The following is a 16,926-nucleotide window of genomic DNA, read 5'->3' as shown; positions in this document are numbered from 1 at the left end:
CCAAGGTCATCCAAATCATCCACTGCACAGTCAAAACTCACACCCTCTTTCCCCTCTGCTCCTCCTGGTTTGAGACATTCAGGACATGCCAGTCCACAGAAGGGAACACAATGCCTTTGGGGACCAAGCGTTGGACCCTCCCACCAGGGGTCACTTCCCTCTTCCCCCAGAGGGCGAGGGATCCCTGGGGGTTTCCTGAGGCAGCCGGAGGGGAAGCTGGCTGACCTGTGGTCCCTGACCTGGACGTCCAGAGTTCTTCTGAAGAAGCCAGGAAGACCATGCTGATGGGCGGTCTCTGGGCCCTGAAGTCTCCTCTGGCCGAATTTACATGTTCTTGACTGTCCAGGTGCACTCCTTCCTCTTTTTAATGACCCAGTGTATTTATAGCTCATCCTTCAAAGGGTAATGAGCTGTGGGCTTTAGTCTTCAGACTTGTAGAGAACTGGGAACAAATCAGGTGCTTAAGACACACTGTCGAGCAGAGTTAAGAAGGGCCATGGCAGAGAGCCAGAAACGTCTAAGTAAAAGGCACTGCATCACAAGAGAAATTCACCTCTGGGATGATTACTGCTCTCAATCATGACAATTCACCTCTCGAAGAGTTACAGCGTGCCTAGTGCTTTCCTGTGCCATCCATTGATGTCGATTTATTTATTCCTCACAGCACCCTGGAGGGGTGTCGATAGAGGCATTTCATCCCTAACTCAGGAGGTGCTCAGAGATGTTAAGTAACTGGCCCCGAGACCCAACACTGGCCAGGTGCAGGCTACAGGTTCAAAAGCAGGCGTGGCCTCTGCCAGATCACAGCCATGGCCCTCCCCCTGGCCACACAGAGAGGCCAGCAAGGCCTCTGAGTCCAGCCATGATTTTATTGTAGCCCACATCAGCTCTGCGGTGGGCTTTTTCTTCTCCTGTTTTACAGGCAAAGAACTTCAGAAGGGCCCAGGCCCACGTTTAGGAGGGACACCGGAAGGAGGAAGGAACAATGGTTTTGGAACCTGAGGCTGAGCGCTGGCATTCCCATGCTGTGTTGTCTCGCTGTGGGACCCCGTTGGTCCAGACACCTGCGTTGGTGTCGGAGGTCACACTTGCCGCCATTAGGTGGCAAGTCTCTGCCTATAGTGTGTGGGGGAGAAATTTCTCCTTATTCGTCCCTGTTGGCTGTTTCTTCTGCCCACAGCCCCGTTCCCCCAGCTCTACTGTGGCTGGCTTCAGCTGATCTGCCATCTCCTCATGAGGGGGACCAGAGTGCCCCTTCTTTCTCATCACCCTCACCTCTGGCCTTGCACACAACTGGACTCCAAGACGTTGCTGACGGCTGGGTGAGGGCGGGGGAGGAAGGAGGCGAGTTTCATTCAGAGGGAGGGAAGACCTAATGAGCTCCAGTTCGAATACGAAGGGAAAAAGAGGATGAGGGGACCCCAGCATCACCATAGGAAAGACCCACAAAGGCCTTAGACAGACATTGGGGCCCCATCTCCCCTTACTGAGCAGACCCCACCTCAGGCCAGCAGGCGCTTGGGTAGAGACGCCTGTTGGTCATGGCCCCATGCCTGCTGCTGGTCACCTCCCTTGCCTATTTCCTTATTGTGACCATCACTCACTTTCCAACCTTGGAAAGGCCCAGAATATCGGTCTCACACGGGCACAATTGGGACGGCGTGCCGGGCACAGTAGTAGACTCAGCGGTCTTGCTCTGGGGGGGTGGAAAGTTGAGCGCCTGGTCAGGCGGCGTGGAGGCAGGTCCATGGAAAGAGAGGAGGGTGGGCAGGGCCCCAGGAGCCTTGGAAGGACAGGGGACGAATGGGCATGGAACTCAGAGGGGACCTGGGCTCCCCCCAGCAAGTGGGGGTGGCCTGGGCACGACCGAGGCAGCTTCTGAACATGTGGAAGCTTGTCAGATGTGGCCACACCCTCGGGGCCCCCGTATGATTGCTGGGAATGGGTTCTGCCTTTGCTCATGCAGTGGGCGTGTCTAGAACGCCATCCCCACACGCCTGAGCTTAGTTTTGCTTGTCCTTTGTACCCAGCTGGGGCTCACCTTTTGGAGCACATCCTCTGGTTTGACTTAGGTGCCCCTCACGGCTCCTGGGACCTCTGCTTTCTCCCCGCCCACTGCTCTGTGACCAGCTCCTCACTTGTCTGAACGCGATTATTTGTCTTTGTGCCTCAGCACCGAGCCGAGGGCCCGGCCCGAAGTGGGGAGTGAGCTGGACAGCATCTATATTGGCAAAGAAAGCCTGTTCTCATTAGTGCTCACCAATCTCTAGTTATGCGGGCCATTCATTTCTCTTGCGTCACAGGAACCTCACAGCAATGCTAGGAGAGCAATGAGTTGTCCAGATTTTCCAGCCGAAGCTAATGCCCTGATTGGTGCAAGGGTTTATTCTGGGTCATCCAGTCGCTGAGCGGCTGAGTCAGAATGCAAACTTTTGTCTGACTCCCAAGCCCAAATACTTTTCCTCTATCTCGAAAACCTGAAGGTGGTGCTTCCCAAACCTGGCTGAGAGTCACTAAGTAAGGGTGGTGTAAAAACATACGGATTCCTTGAAGATAAGGTTAACAGCATAGGGTTCCAGGGCGACAGAGGGAGAGAAGAAAGGGAAGGAGACAGAGCGCAATTATGAGTGCTGGATACGAGAGGCTCCACCATGCTATTATGGTCTAAACAGAGAATGCTCTAAAACACTGCACGGTTTTGAGCAACCAGTGAAGTATCATGCAGGAGAATCTTTCTGATCGGGAGGCTAGAAATGTGGCTAGAGGAATGGCCTGGGGTTACATCACAAGCCAAGAGTGCGCAGGGAGCATAATCCTAGCATACTGCCTGGCCTGTGATATATGTGTGTGTGTGTGTGTGTGTGTGTGTGTGTATTAATTAAAATATATAAAACATATAAAATAAATATATATTTAATGCAAATATATTTAATGTAAATATATTTATATATTACATATATGTAAACTCTTAATATGGTAAATGAAGTTAACAGGCTTTCAATCGTAGGAATTACCCCATAGAACAAAGCATGGAAGGTTTGTTCGCATGAAGGTGCAGGACCAACTAAACCCAAGGACAAGGACAGTAAAACCAAAGAGGAAAAGAAGGGGAGGTTTAAGGATGCCAACGGGCTCAACATTGAAGGTGCCAGGGAGGGACTGTTGGGACACGGAAGGAATAAGGAAGAGACACTGTTAAGAATTGCCAAATTCGCCGAAAGAAGAAAAAAAGCATACTCTCATCCTGCCTTTGGAGATATGGGGGGAGAGGCTGGGTGGCATTGAGGGAGCAGAACCGTCCTCTTGTCTCAGCAGGAAATCAACAGGTCTGGGGTGAAGGTGATAAATCATGGAAACAGGTGAACTCACCAATCCAGAGTCATGGGGGTGACCGGGTAGAGGTAAAAAATCTGACAAGTGGCTGCTTGCAGAGGGGATGATGGCAGGTGGGGGACATGGGGTGGTAATTCCTTAGGTACAGGTATTATTTGAAAGTCTAATTACTGAACCCTGCCTTAGACCTATGCATTCTGAAAAGATTGGAAACCGGAATCTCTGATTTTCATGTGCTCGTAACTATCTTGGAACCACTGCCTGAGGGTCTTGCATGGCCTGGGAGGAGCTGTTCCTGTCTTCCCAGCTCGCGTGGGGACCGTGGGGGAGGCCCTGAGCTCTGGACACCCAGCTGCCTCTGTGCAGGGGCTTGGGAGGTGGAGGGCCCTGCAGGCACATGTTACAACTTCCCTTCGAGGAAGTCGTTTAGCCTTCTCTCTTCCTCTGGGTTAGCTTCCAGCTCAAGAGGAAGTTGATTCAGACCGATGACTGGGTTTGCAGCGAATTTCTTCACTTCCTTTCTTGATTCCTCTCACTGATCTTTAAGGTCACTCTGTGTGAAATGGTGCCCTGCTCACCTCCTGACTTTTCAGTGACCCTTGCTTTGGTGTGAGGTCCCGTGGCCTTCCCGATCTTTGCGGAGGGGGTGTCCTCTGGGCCGCCCTGGTTTACCTCAGGCTGGCCCGTCCCATCTGGGGATAGACAAGGACTTCCAGAGAAATCTCTGTGGTGTAGAAGAAAGGGCTGGAGCCTGGGGCCACCATTCTGAAACCAGCACTGACAGGGGCTGGCCGTGGGAGCCTGGGATGCACATCTTCTCTCTCTGGCTCACTTCATCGGGATGTGGGCTCGGGTCCCCTTCTGCTCAAGCGGTCTGACGGTTGTGCGTTGTCTTTTTAGCTACTCTTCTCTGTGAGCTGCTTCAGGGCAGGGACCCAGATGGCCTGGCCTTCGGATCCCTCAGATTTTCCACCCATAGCTTTCTCCTGGACTGGCCTTTAGTGGGCGCACTGAATGGACTGTTAACTATAAGGACTTATGAACACCGCCTCACTGTTTTCCGTTCACACACATCAGTGCCCTCAATCTGCAGGGCGGATTCGCAAAGCAGGCATTATTATTGTAACAGGATGTTAAGGTGGGATGTTTTCTAGCTCAGTTTTCAAAGGCTGAGGGCAAATAGTAGGTAGTATCCCGTGCTAGACCGTCCTGCAAGGCTGACCAAGGGGGCGGCCCCATCTGGTTCCACCCACATGAGACCATCACCCCCTCCAACCACGTTAAAGAAAGTGAACGACCTATTTTCCGGGCCAATGATGGAGGGTTTGGGGTTTCGTCAGTAGCCTGGAGTGGACTTTTTATTATCAGGAGAACAGTGAGCTATGCCTGAGGTTTGGTCCAAGGGCAGGATAAAATACACCTCTGGTGAGGGATAACAATATATCGGTTTTCTATGGATGCTGGAACAAATTGTCACAAATGTATGGATTTCAAACGATACAAAATTATTATCTCACGGTTCTGTAGATCAGAAATCCGACACAAAGCTCAGTGGGCTAAAATCAAGCTGTCTGCAGGCTGCATTCCTTTATAGAAGGTGTAGGGGAGAATCGATTCCTTTGATTTTTTCCAGCTTCTAGGGGCCACTCATTCCCTTCCTCCAACTCCAGAAATGTTGGGCTGAGGCCATCTCACACTGCTGTCTCTCACCTCCCATCTCTTGCCTCCCTCCCCTACTTTTGAGGACCCCCGTGGTAACTGTTAGTACATTGTTGTCACATTGGGCTCACCTGGGTAATCATTTTCCCCATCTTAAGGTCAGCTGATCGGCAATCTTTAACTCTAACTCTGACCTAATGCCTTCTTGTTGTGTAGCCTTAGACCTCCACAGGGTCTATGAATTGGGGAGGGACGTTATTCTGCCTCCCACAAATGGGGAGTAATAGGCAGAAATAAAAGTGCTTCCACCATGCACCTTGCTAAGCATTGCTCATCCAGTAAACTTCATGGAATCCATTCTACAGGTAAGGAAAATAAAGATCAGAGAAGTTAAGAGTAGGGTCCATTCTTTTTTAATTTTTATTCCAAGCCCTTGGGTCGAGGGCTGACTTTAAGAGTAGGGTTCATTCTTTTTTTTTTTTTAATTTTTTTTGAATGTTTATTTATTTTTGAGAGAGCCAGAGACAGAATGCGAGTGGGTTAGGGGCGGAGAGAGAGGGAGACAAAGAAGCAGAAGCAGGCTCCAGGCTCCGAGCTGTCAGCACAGAGCCCGACACGGGGCTCGAACTCACGAGCTGTGAGATCATGACCCGAGCTGCAGTCCGACGCTCAACTGACTGAGCCACCCAGGCACCCCAGAGTAGGGTCCATTCTTGACCATGCCTTGGAATTCCCTGATGCCTTGCCCCCACCCACTTCCTCTTCCAGGGTTCTGATCTAACTGATCTGGGATGTGGTATTGGGATTGGGATTTTGTAAAAGGGGTCAGATGATTCTAGCCAATGGCCAAGGCTGGGAACCACTGGGCTAAAGGAATTATTCCAAGTCATTCTGCTACTGTGAACACCTGGCAGAGCATGGGACCATGCCCAGGTCTATCTTATTTCGAAGCCCCCACTAAGGTGTTGGTGGCTGAGGAAACTCCCAGGCTTCTACCCAGTAAGTATCTCGCCATTCATCTCTGCCAACTGCACTCCAGCTTTGTTGACACAGCGGTATCTCCTACTCTAGGGAATAAGTCGTGTTTGTCTCATCAGGTCATGGTAAGCCCATTCCCTATTGTCAGTGATTGGTCTACAAGTGGGGACACAACTCCATGATGGCCAAGGAGACGTAAAGGGAATTTTGCTGGGGATTTCTGGGGAAGAAATTTTCCAAGAAAGGAAAAAGACACCTGAAGGGAAGGCCCTTTATACCATGCCTTGCTTTCTTCCAGCACGGATGCCGTCAAGAGCAAATGTGATGTCTGGAACTGTGGCAGCCATACTGCGGCAGTGAAGTGAGACATCATCCGTGTGCTGAAGACAGCAGAGAGGAGAGCTGGAAAGAGTCTGGGACCTTGACCAATGCTAGGACTACCCCCCTCCCGCCGTATCCTTTGGTTAAGGCACTTTCATTGGCTGTTCGGTTCTGGCACTGAACTATCCTAACTGATCGATCCTCTAAGCAGCTTAGAAGTTACCTGAGGTCCTCAGTGCTTTCAGGAGGGTTTTGCACAACACACAATGCCACTGTAAACGTATCTGAAGTCTAGAGAGTGCAAGGAAATAGAGAAACCGGAAGACCTGAGTTGAACTCTGGTTGTCCACCTTCTCCCCTGTATGAAATTAGGCACACCACAACCCTTCCTGAGACTCCCCTTCTACATCTGCAAAATGGGGGTGATGGTCCCAACATATGAATCAATAGTGAGTCTGGTCTATGCCCCAATGAGACGGATGTACGTAAACGTAGGACGTACCACATAAATGACAGACTGCTAACCAGCTCCATTTGCTTTTACTTTGGGTTAATTCTCTCTCTCTTGCTTTGTCTCCCTGTCTCTGTCTCTCTGGAGTGTGTGTGTATGTGTGTGTGTGTGTGTGTGTGTGTGTGTGTGTGATTGAGAGAGAAGACAGATTTAAACAGATTTGCCTTCATAAGTGTGTCCTTTAGGGGGGTAGGTGATAAAATCTGTTGCTTATCTGGGAACCCAAAGCAACCAAAATTGGGGTAATAATTCATCTCCTTTCCTCTACCCCTGCTCACATTCAGTCAAGTCCTATCAATTCTGCTTCCTAAAAGGGTTCTCAGATCTCTGTCTTCCCCCATTTCTACCCTCACGGCCTTAATTCAGACCTCATTGTCTCTTGCTTAGGATATTACACCGGCCCAGCTGGTCTTCCGTCTCCATTCTGGAACCTTCACAAGAGAATTCTAACGTGCGGGTGGGACTGTACAACTCTGGAGCCCACCCTCGATGCAATCTCCTTTCCTGTGTTACTCTCAACACCTGTTTACCTGTCCTTTTCTCCATCCAGAGGGCAGGATCCCTGCCTCCCTGGCAAATCAGCACGGGGCCTGGGGGAGAAAGAATGTTCCACAAATATTGGCTGGAAGGAAGTGGCAGCCTGGGATTCAAGCCTCAGGAAGATCATGTGGTTTGTCGTCCCCCACGGATTGTCTTAAAGAAACACATCCGAGCCACCCATGCGTCACTGCATGTAGACATTTTATTGAAAGTTAGTGGCTATTTTAGAGAATAAGATGCCCTTGGTGGCAGCCTGAGGTGGGGTTGGCAGACTGGGCAGGGGCGTCTTAGCAGCTACAGCTACTTGCTGTAGCTCTTGGAGCCTGGCTCTCCTGTCGGCGGGTCCTCCGCATCACTCTCTGCTGATGGACCCTGCTTGGCTTCGTCTGAAACAGGAGAGGCAAGGTTGGTCCAGTCCAATCAGGTCTTCCCCCCATGTCTTCCCCCTTGGCCCTAAGAGAGCCCAGCCTCTGATGGGCCTTCCCAATGATTGCTCAACAGCGGAGTATTTCCAGGGGACGGACATCAGATTCACCACCATCGGTCATGCTAAGGGTACAATGGGACTTGGGTTCAACAGAGAGCCACTTGGCCTTGGAGGCTAATACAGTGTTAGCCGTCTAAAGCATGTTGGGCAAGGTCCCTTCCCTGCTGAATGTTCCACTCCCATCTCTTGCCACATGAAGAAATCCTGCCATTCTAAAAACCTTCAGCCCCACCATCACCTCCCCAGGAAGCCTTCCCAGATCCTCCCTCCCCTAGGCTCCCACTGGCTTGGGTGCAGACGTCCATCGTGGTGCTGGGAAAGCCAAGGGGCCATTTGCTGGATTACATCACTCACTCCCCCACTCTCCCGGAAGCTTCTTAAAGGCATTGCACTTATTTCTGTATTCCCAGGGCCCTCGTTATGATTCATTTTCTCTCCTTAATGCCTGCTCAACAGGAAGTTCTCTTTAGCAGGAAGAAGTGGTAATGCCCACTTCTCCCCTGGCTAGAAATCCCACACCCAGGCCCCTGGTGTCCTCGCCCTGTCTCTCTCTCTCTCTCTCTCTCTCTCTCTCTCTGTATCTCTAACTTTCCCCTCTTGCCCCCATCAGAACAGAAGAACCTCCAGTACTGTGAGCTCTTCATGAAAAAATGCTGAGCCGATGGCACCCTATGATTCACTGGCCCCAGTGAGCTCCACCTACGTCTGCCACCCAGCGAGCTCAGTAAATGCAGGGGGTTAACAACCCGTCCGCCCTCTGCCCAGCCCCCATCTGCCCTCTGCCCAGCCCCCATCTGCCCTCTGCCCAGCCCCCTTCCCGCTCCAGCCTCCCCACCTGCCGTGGCCTTCAGAGACTGGATGTACTTGGACCAGAAGGAGCAGTCAGCGCTTTTCAGGCCCTGTCGATTGGGAAGCAGGTCACTGAACTCCTTGTAGGTCTCCCTGCCGGCACGTGGGACAAAGTCAGGCCAGGGGGTGGCAAATTCAGGGGCTTTCCTTGAGAACTCATGTGGGTAGTTGGGATTTCTGGGAAAATGACAAGAAAGGAACATCCACGAGGGAAACGCGTCATTCCTTTTGTCACTTGGGATCACTTTCCAGTTGCACTCAGTGTCTAAGGACCAGATCACACATCTTTAGGTGTCAAGGCAGAGTTTGAATCTGCCCGATCTGATGTTTAGCGCTGTGCTCTCCCGCTGCATTCCAAATGATTAAAGGCAGAAAGGCCCCTGACTCACCTCACCCATCTCAGGCCATTTCTGGAAAAGGAAAGACGCGAGTTCATGACCCAGAAACATTACTCAGGACCTCACGTTACCCTCCTGTCTTTCTGAATGCTCACTTGGTCACCGTGTCCCCTTGTATCCTGGCGTCCTTGTATCTGGACACCACAACCAATCTCTAGGGGCCCTTTGTCCAAGGCCTGGGGGGGGGGGCGAGCCAGGCAAAGTTGTCTGCCCCTTGTGAGCCACCTTCCCTATGAAGGGGAGGTCATATCCTCTCACACTCAGGCGCCTTCCCACACCTGCCACCAGGTCTGACCTCCTGACATTCACCAAACAAGGTGTTTCTCATCCCTTCGACCTGAGGGTGCCTTCTTTGGGCTGGCATCCTGTGTCTGAACATCCTGCGATTCTTCCAGGCCCCACTCCACTGTCACGTCTCCAGCCATACATTTTCTAAATCTGAATTAAAAGAATTGTCTTTCTGCTCAACTCCTACAACAAACTATACAAAGTTCAACTTTGCCCTTTTAATTCGGTTGGGCTTTAGGTTTCAGACTGTGCGTGGTTTACGGATGAAACCTGACTTTTTCCCCTTTTCCCTTCCCAGGGGCCTGAGTACCATGCTAGGTGGCCAGAGCATGTCTGGCCAGGACATAAAGGTGTGTGGGGGGGAACCAATTTTGGAAGTGGGGACAGTGAGCACGGTACTTGGGCTAGAACAGAGGGGTGCGGGGATGCGAGGGTCGATAAGGAAGGGTCTTGAGTATTTTAACTGAATTTGAAAATCTAAGACAGTGCTTCTCAACTTGGGGTGACTATGTATTCCAGGAGACATTTGGCACTGAGATATTTTGTTCTCATGCCTGGGGGGAAGGGTTACCGTCCTCTCGCAGTGGGAGACCAGAGAAGGTGCTGACTAGCCAGCAATGCACAGGACGCCCTCACCACGAAGACTTATCCTGCCCCAGCGTCCATAGCACTGAGCTCCGGGAACCCTGATCTCGAGGCGTCACACGCGGCTGAATAAGGGAGCGCGTGACTGGAGCGTCCCTTCACCGAGGTTAATCTACACAGAGGTAGCTTTGGCTAGAAGAGGGGGACTGAGACAGGGAGCCCAGTGGCAGGTGACCACAAAGGCTGGGGGGGTGGGGTAGAGGCAGTCCACTAATGCAAAGTGTTCAAAGGGAGGGAGGGAGGCGTGATGGCAGAAGCAGGCACATGCTGTCCACTCACCCGGATCGGATGAAGTTGGACAAGAATTGCATGATTTTCAGTGACAGGCTTTTCTCCTCCAGAGTAAACTGCCCCTCGTAGGTAGGGTGGAAGGGAAGGCCAAAGGCATACTGAACATCTGCCAGCAACTCCAGGCTGAGAAAACACACGGAAATAAGAAGAAGCAACAGTTAAAGGAATCGTAAACTTCTGGATAAGCCAAACAACCCGAAAACCAACATTCCTCCCCAAATGAAGACTTTTCTTTGTTTACGTGTAGGATTCCGTGCTTGGTTTGTTTAGTTAAGATTTGGTTTGGCCTTTAGTCCAATGGCGGCCCACATCTGTTGGCTGAAGTGGACCCAAAGCTGAGCAATCACCTCTCTGGAAACAATGCCTATGAGCAACTTTCCAAGAGAATACTCTTTGGACCGTATTCCAACCATGACGTTTGCAATGTCAATGGAACATTCGTTTGTTCAAAATAGCCTGTAGGGGCACCTGGGTGGCTCAGTCAGTTAAGCAGCCGACTTCGGCTCAGGTCATGATCTCACGGTTTGTGGGTTCGAGCCCCACATCGGGCTCTGTGCTGACAGTTCAGAGCCTGGAGTCTGCTTCGGATTCTGTGTCTCCCTCTCTGCCTGCCCCTCCCCCACTCATGCTCTGTCGCTCTCTCTCCCAAAAATAAATATTAAAAAATAGTCTGTAATTTGAGTCCCTTCTTTGTGTTAGCCCTTGTTCATACGATTTATACTTGCACACCTTTTCAAGGATGGCGTTCATCCATATAGCCTAGACCAGTGCCTGACACACCATTGCTGGCTGGTCAATAAATATATACTATGACTGAATTGAACATCTAATAAGCAGCATGCAGGAGAGAATAAGGATTTAGAGGCCAGATGAGACGTTTGAGTGGACTGGGCTGGGGCTGGCCTTGGGGAGACCAGCTCAGGGGTACTCGGGGCCATGGGGGTGAACCCTGGGAGAGTGTCACAGTGAAAAAGCTAGAAGGGACTTCACAGCTGTGTAGTAAAGAACTTGACTTTCCCCAAAGAGAAGTCTGGCCTTTGCGCCCTGTGATCATACCTCTGTTTAGGGCAGAGGCTGATTGCACTGGATTTTCCATAAACGTGGTCACACTTGACAGTCTTAGGGTGGGGACAGGTCATGCCAAAAGACCATGTGACTTAGGGTGGGGGATATAGGCCCCATGGTATCAGTGGAGCCTGAGATCAACCATAGGCAGTCAATCAATCAATCAATCAATCAATCATGCCTATGTAACTGGGCTCTAATAAAACCTCTGAACACCAAGTTTGGGTGAGCCTCTCTGGTTGGTGCTACCTTGTGGGCATTGTCACACATCAGGAGAGTGACCCTTCCTGACTCCACAAAGACAGGACTGTGGGGGCTCTCCATTGGAACGCTCCTGGGCTCTTCCTTTGTCTGGTCTGAATTCACTTCTTTCCCTGTATGATGTAACCATGAGTCTAGCAGTTTTCAGTGAGGTCTGTGAGTCTTTCTAGAGAATAATCAAGCCTGAGGGTGGTTTGGGGAGGCCCTTGAATTTGCACTTGGTGTCAGAAGTAAGAGTGGTCTTGTGTGGAGACTGTACTCTCTAACCTTGTAGTCGGCCACAGATTATCACAAGAGCCAATTCTAATTCTACAGATGAAGGAAACGAAGTCCAGAGATGTTTCCTGACTTACCCAGAGACACGCAGTGAATTGAAGAGCGGAGTCAGCTCAAGAGCACTGACAGGGGCATGAGCTGATGGGGGGCATGCAGCCCAGTGGCACCACCCCGGGTCTGAGTCCTCCCCACTCCAGGCCAGTGACCTCTGGCAAGTTACATGGCCTCCCTGATTCCATGCTTTGGAGCAGGTGCATAAATACCGGCTTTGTGGGGTCATTATAAAGACTGGAATAAGGTGGCACATGTAGCAAGGACTTGAAAGGTATCCACCCTTCTACTTTCTATGAGATCACCATCGTCAAGCTAATAGCAGAGTTTCTGGCCATGGGCACAGAGCGTCACCAGTGGTTCTCATCTGTGCTGGTATGACAGGAAGACGCCCACTGGACGCATGTGCTGGGAAAGGGCTTGGGCTAGCTGGCTCCCAGATACAGGTGGTTTGGGTGGAGGTTAAATCACTCTGAGGGCAGGCACGATGTTTCATGGACAGCACAGCTCTGGCCATGAATCAGAGGGATTTGTGGTGGTTATTCCTGAGACTGGGAAGCAGGACCCTCAAGTTCAAGGGTGTAAAAGGGAACATTTCAGGCCAACAAAGCACTTTCCCTGTAGTCCCTCCCTTGCACAGGCCAAGAACTAGGGTGACCAACAAGGGCAGGGCTGGGCCCGACGCCCAGGCACCTAGCCTCACCTGGGGACCTCGAGGGGTCTCAAGGGCTGGAATCCTTCCTGGGACCATAAGCACAATCGCCAAGCACACACATGGCTGTCAACAGAGCATGGAGGGAACGACATGGGACTTAGTCACTCTGCTGAGTCAGCTCTGTCACTTACTGCCCGAGTAACCCTGGATGAGTCACTCAACTTGGGTTTTAGTTTGCTTATCATGAAACACCAGACTGAACCAGCCACGTGTGAGCCAGTTCCAAGTGCTTTGACAAGAGCCGGGTAGTATTATGATCTTGGTTGTTGTGTGTCAACACTAGGCTCCACACTGGAAGGGGCCACAGAAGAGACGGGAGACCCTGCGAGACCAACAGGGCTAACGGCACACGGTTAGGAGGGGAACTTCCACCACAGAGTGCAGTGTCTCTCTGCGAACAGTGTTAGGCACCCCACACCCACTTAGGGACGGTTTTCATCTTATTCCCAAGCAGGGGGGCAGGAAGGGGGTAGCGGCATGAATATTTATACATCCTGGCACCCAAAGGGCTAAGTCCCTCGTCCAATGCCCAGAAGTATTTGTGTACTGCACTTGGTCAAGTGCACACAAAAGCCCAGAGTCTGTGGTGGCCGAGGTCACCTGTTTACAGCCAGCTCAACTCAGTGCCTGTTTCCAGTTGCCATTTCCTGAGCACGAAGTTGTGCCAGGTACCAGAGTGGGCTTCTGACCATCCAACACTCGGGACCCGCCAAGGACATAAATGTTATCATCCGTACATTTCCCAGGAGATGACCCAGGATGCCGCCACATGCCTCAGACATGGGAGCACCAGGATCCGGAGCTGAATCCCCCAGACCCCAAATCCAGTTCTCCATCTACTTGTGTGCAGGGGCTGAGGGTCACTGAAAAGTACTAATGACCTAGCTTCTCAGTGATGTTGTAAGACTCAGAGGGAAAAAGGAACACGAAGAAAAAAATAAAAAAGCCAGGAAGATAGAATTGACGGCAACAAAAATCATCTCTCCCGTAGCCACTCTTGGTAGCTGATGGGTTCCCTTCACCCCCAGTTATCTCGAGGACCCTGAGAGTAGATGTTCTTGGAGTAATTTGCAGACTGTTTACATTGGAAGAAACTTAGGCTCCGAGAGGCCATTTTCTCGCCAGGGCCCCACACTGGGAAGTGGCGATGCCAGACCTACGCCGGGTTTGTGATTCCAAAGCCGGCTGAGCACTGGCCTCGTTACACACCCCAGGGGCTACCCACTCCTGTGTGGGCTGCAGAGGAACCAGGGTAGCTTGGCATTAGTAGGCGACGCCCTCTCCCTTCCGCTGCCACACCAGGGCCTGCCCCTTCCCCTACAGTGTGGGAGGGACGCGGCCTGTTTCTGAGAGGTCCTTCAGAGAAGTGACCGGATGAACTTTCCGTGGCTTCCCTGAGAAATGACCACAAACTCAGTGGCTTAAAACAACACAAACATACTCTCTCATCGTTTCCAGAGTTCAAAGTTCCGGCACGGGTCTCACTGGGCTAAAATCAAGGCGTCAGCTGGCTTTGTTCCCCCTGGAGGCTCCGAGGGAGAAATCTGCCTCCTGCTCACTGGCTGTGACAGAACTGGGCTCCTTGAGGTGGAGGACACAGTTCCCATTTTCTGCCTCACTGTCAACTGAAGGCCACTCGGAGCTCTGGAGGCCACTGCTGATGGCCTCCTTCCTCTACCATCAGAGCCAGCCTGCTCTGACATGGTCCTCTCCCTCCCGCTCACGCTCTGAAGGACTCATGTCCTTACATGGGGCCCACCGGGATAACCCCAAATAATCCCCCCATCTCAAGAATCTTAACCACATCTGCCAAGTCCCTTTGCCATGGAAGGTAACAGAGTCACAGGTTGTGGGGACTAGGGCGTGGTCATGTAGAGGGGCCATGTTGAGGGTTCTGCCTACCACAGTGGCCTTGTCTGCTATTCATTTCTTCCAAGCAAAGCTTCGTTCCCAATAGCGTCGAGAGCAGAGTTCAAATCCCAGCTCGATCAGCTAGGATCCGTGAAGTCTTGGACAGAACGCATAAACTTTCTTGGCCTCAGTGTCTTCCTCTGTAAAATGGTGACACAGTCATGCTTGCAAACATCAAGTGAGGTGTGGCAATAAAATATTTCAAATCTCTGGGGGCGCCTAGGTGGCTCAGTTGGCTAAATGTCTGACTCTTGGTTTCAGCTCAGGTCTTGAACCTCACAGTTCATGAGTCGGGCTCTGTGTTGATGGTGTGGAGCCTGCTTAAGATTATCTCTCTCCCTCTCTCTCTGTCCCTCCCCTGCTCATGCTCTCTGTCTCTTTCAAAATTAATTAATTAGTTAATTAAAAAGATTTCAAATCTCTTGCTCAGTCTCTGGCTCATCTACTCATTCCCTTTTCCTCTCTAGCTTTGAGAAACACCTGAACACTTACGCATGGGGCCTTTAACCTAAGAGTTCCATTGTAGGGTCTCGGGGGGCCGTGAGTTCCCCGAAATTATACGTGAAACGGTGTGACGCTGTATATCGACACTTCCTTGGGAGGGACTCCATCGCCTTCCTTGGGAGGGGCTCCATCGCCTTCCTTGGGAGGGGCTCCATCACCTTCCTTGGGAGGGGCTCCGTCGCCTTCCTCACCTTCTCAAGATCGGTGCCAGTGGTGTGCTGGCTAAGGTTTAACGATTGCCTTTTGCCGATTTCCATACTGTCAGCAACGCTGCCATAGACAATCTCAGACCACCAAGGTGACGTCCTGGAGCTCGGGGTTGGGGAAAGATGGCTGTTGGGAACAGGTGTGGGTCACCTCCAGCCTGCCACTGTGGGCGACCCCAGCAGGTCACAGAGCACTGCTTTTGGGAAAAGTCCTGGTCTTCCAGCCCATCTGCTCTGTTTAGTTTGAGAGGCTGTTGTGGCTGAGGACTTCTGCTTTGTTTTTTCCTTAGCGGAGCCGATCGTTATCAGGATGCTGGAGCTATTTCGAGCAGTTTAAGGCAGACATCTGGAGGAAGGTCAGACAGTGGGAGCCGTGGAAGAGGGCACTGAGGATCAGAGGACTCTGGGCCCCGGCTGAGAGCCCCAGGACTCTCTGGAGGGAGAAGACAGAATTTGGATTCTGCGTCAGCAGAAGGAGACGCAGAAGAACACTCCAGGGACTGACAAGGTAAAAGGAGGAGCTGGTTAGCTGAGCGTCCATGGTGCCATGGGCTGACCATTCGCACATACTTATTGGGCTTCTCTGCTCTGTGCTGGGTGTGATCACTGAGAAATCATACACCCAAACCTGGGGTTTGGTTGTGCAGGCAAGTGGTCCTGCCCGGCGTTCCTTTATTTTTATTATTTATTTATTTATTTATTTATGTTTATTTATTTTTGAGACAGAGATGGAGCATGAGTGGGGGGGGGGCAGAGAGAGAGAGAGAGAGGAAGACAGAATCTGAAGCAGGCTCCAGGCTCCGAGCTGTCAGCACAGAGCCCGACGCGGGGCTTGAACTCACGGACCGCGAGATCATGACCTGAGCCGAAGTAGGATGCTTAACTGACTGAGCCACCGAGGCGCCCCAAACTTTTAGCTGTCATTTGCTGTCTTTGGTTATAACCCTCTGGACAGACTTCCCCTCACCTGAGAGTTACTTGTCCCAGGCTCAAGCCAGGTCTGGATCTTTTCACTGTCACATGTGGGCATGGGGACTCGGAGAGATCCTGGCCCCGAGCCCGGTGAGCTGGGCTCAAACCCCGGTTCCCCTGCTGACCCTCTGAGCCTCGGTCTTCCTATCTGTAAAATGGGTCTGGTCATCTCTGTTCAGCCTTCCTCTGGATGCTCAGAGACTGTAGAGGATGGAGATCCCTCCAAAAGTTCCAAATTGCCATCCAAGGAAAAGGTACCGTCGCTGACGTCCGTGGTGCTATGTTCAGCCAGAGTGTGGGAGGAACTGACGGGCCACATGTCCCGGGGACGACTACGAGCGTTATGTTTCAGTCACAGGGTGTGAAAACAGTTCAGTGGGGATGATGGCAAAACACAGGACGTCAGCACAAGACTGTCCTCGAGTCACGTTTGCCGAATGCCTGCTGCGGGGGGTGCCCTGAACAGGGGCTGGGGATCAGCCATGTGGCACAGAGTTCACAGCCAAAGAGGAAACGCAGACAAGCCGCCATTTTTCAGAGGTGTTGTGGGTATGACAGATAGATATCAAATGAGGAAAGTGTTTACAAAGCCTCACAAGAAGGGAGAGAGAAGCAACCCCACTGTCTCAGGAGAGGAGTTTGTGGAAAGTCAGGGAGTAGGGGTT

The 16,926-nt window shown here is 51.6% G+C and overlaps 1 protein-coding gene across 3 annotated transcripts in view; it reads right to left on the bottom strand.

Moving 5' to 3' along the window:
- Positions 1–7,526: 7,526 nt before the first annotated feature.
- The window catches only part of TG (thyroglobulin), a 259,920-nt gene continuing 250,520 nt past the window's right edge, over positions 7,527–16,926 (bottom strand). For all 3 annotated transcript variants that reach the window (XM_045049596.1, XM_045049595.1, XM_004000124.5), the window contains 3 exons: positions 10,289–10,423; positions 8,665–8,855; positions 7,527–7,728 (listed from right to left, as the gene is read on the bottom strand). In XM_045049596.1, the coding sequence (XP_044905531.1) occupies positions 7,643–7,728; positions 8,665–8,855; positions 10,289–10,423 (412 nt within the window). In that variant the 3' untranslated portion in view covers positions 7,527–7,642. The remainder of the gene's footprint in view (positions 7,729–8,664; positions 8,856–10,288; positions 10,424–16,926) is intronic.

The sequence above is a fragment of the Felis catus genome, chromosome F2 (genome assembly GCF_018350175.1).
Source record: "Felis catus isolate Fca126 chromosome F2, F.catus_Fca126_mat1.0, whole genome shotgun sequence".
Taxonomy (NCBI): Eukaryota; Metazoa; Chordata; class Mammalia; order Carnivora; family Felidae; genus Felis; species Felis catus.
Note: the sequence above shows the minus strand (reverse complement) of the source record. Positions and strands in the feature narration are given on the sequence as shown.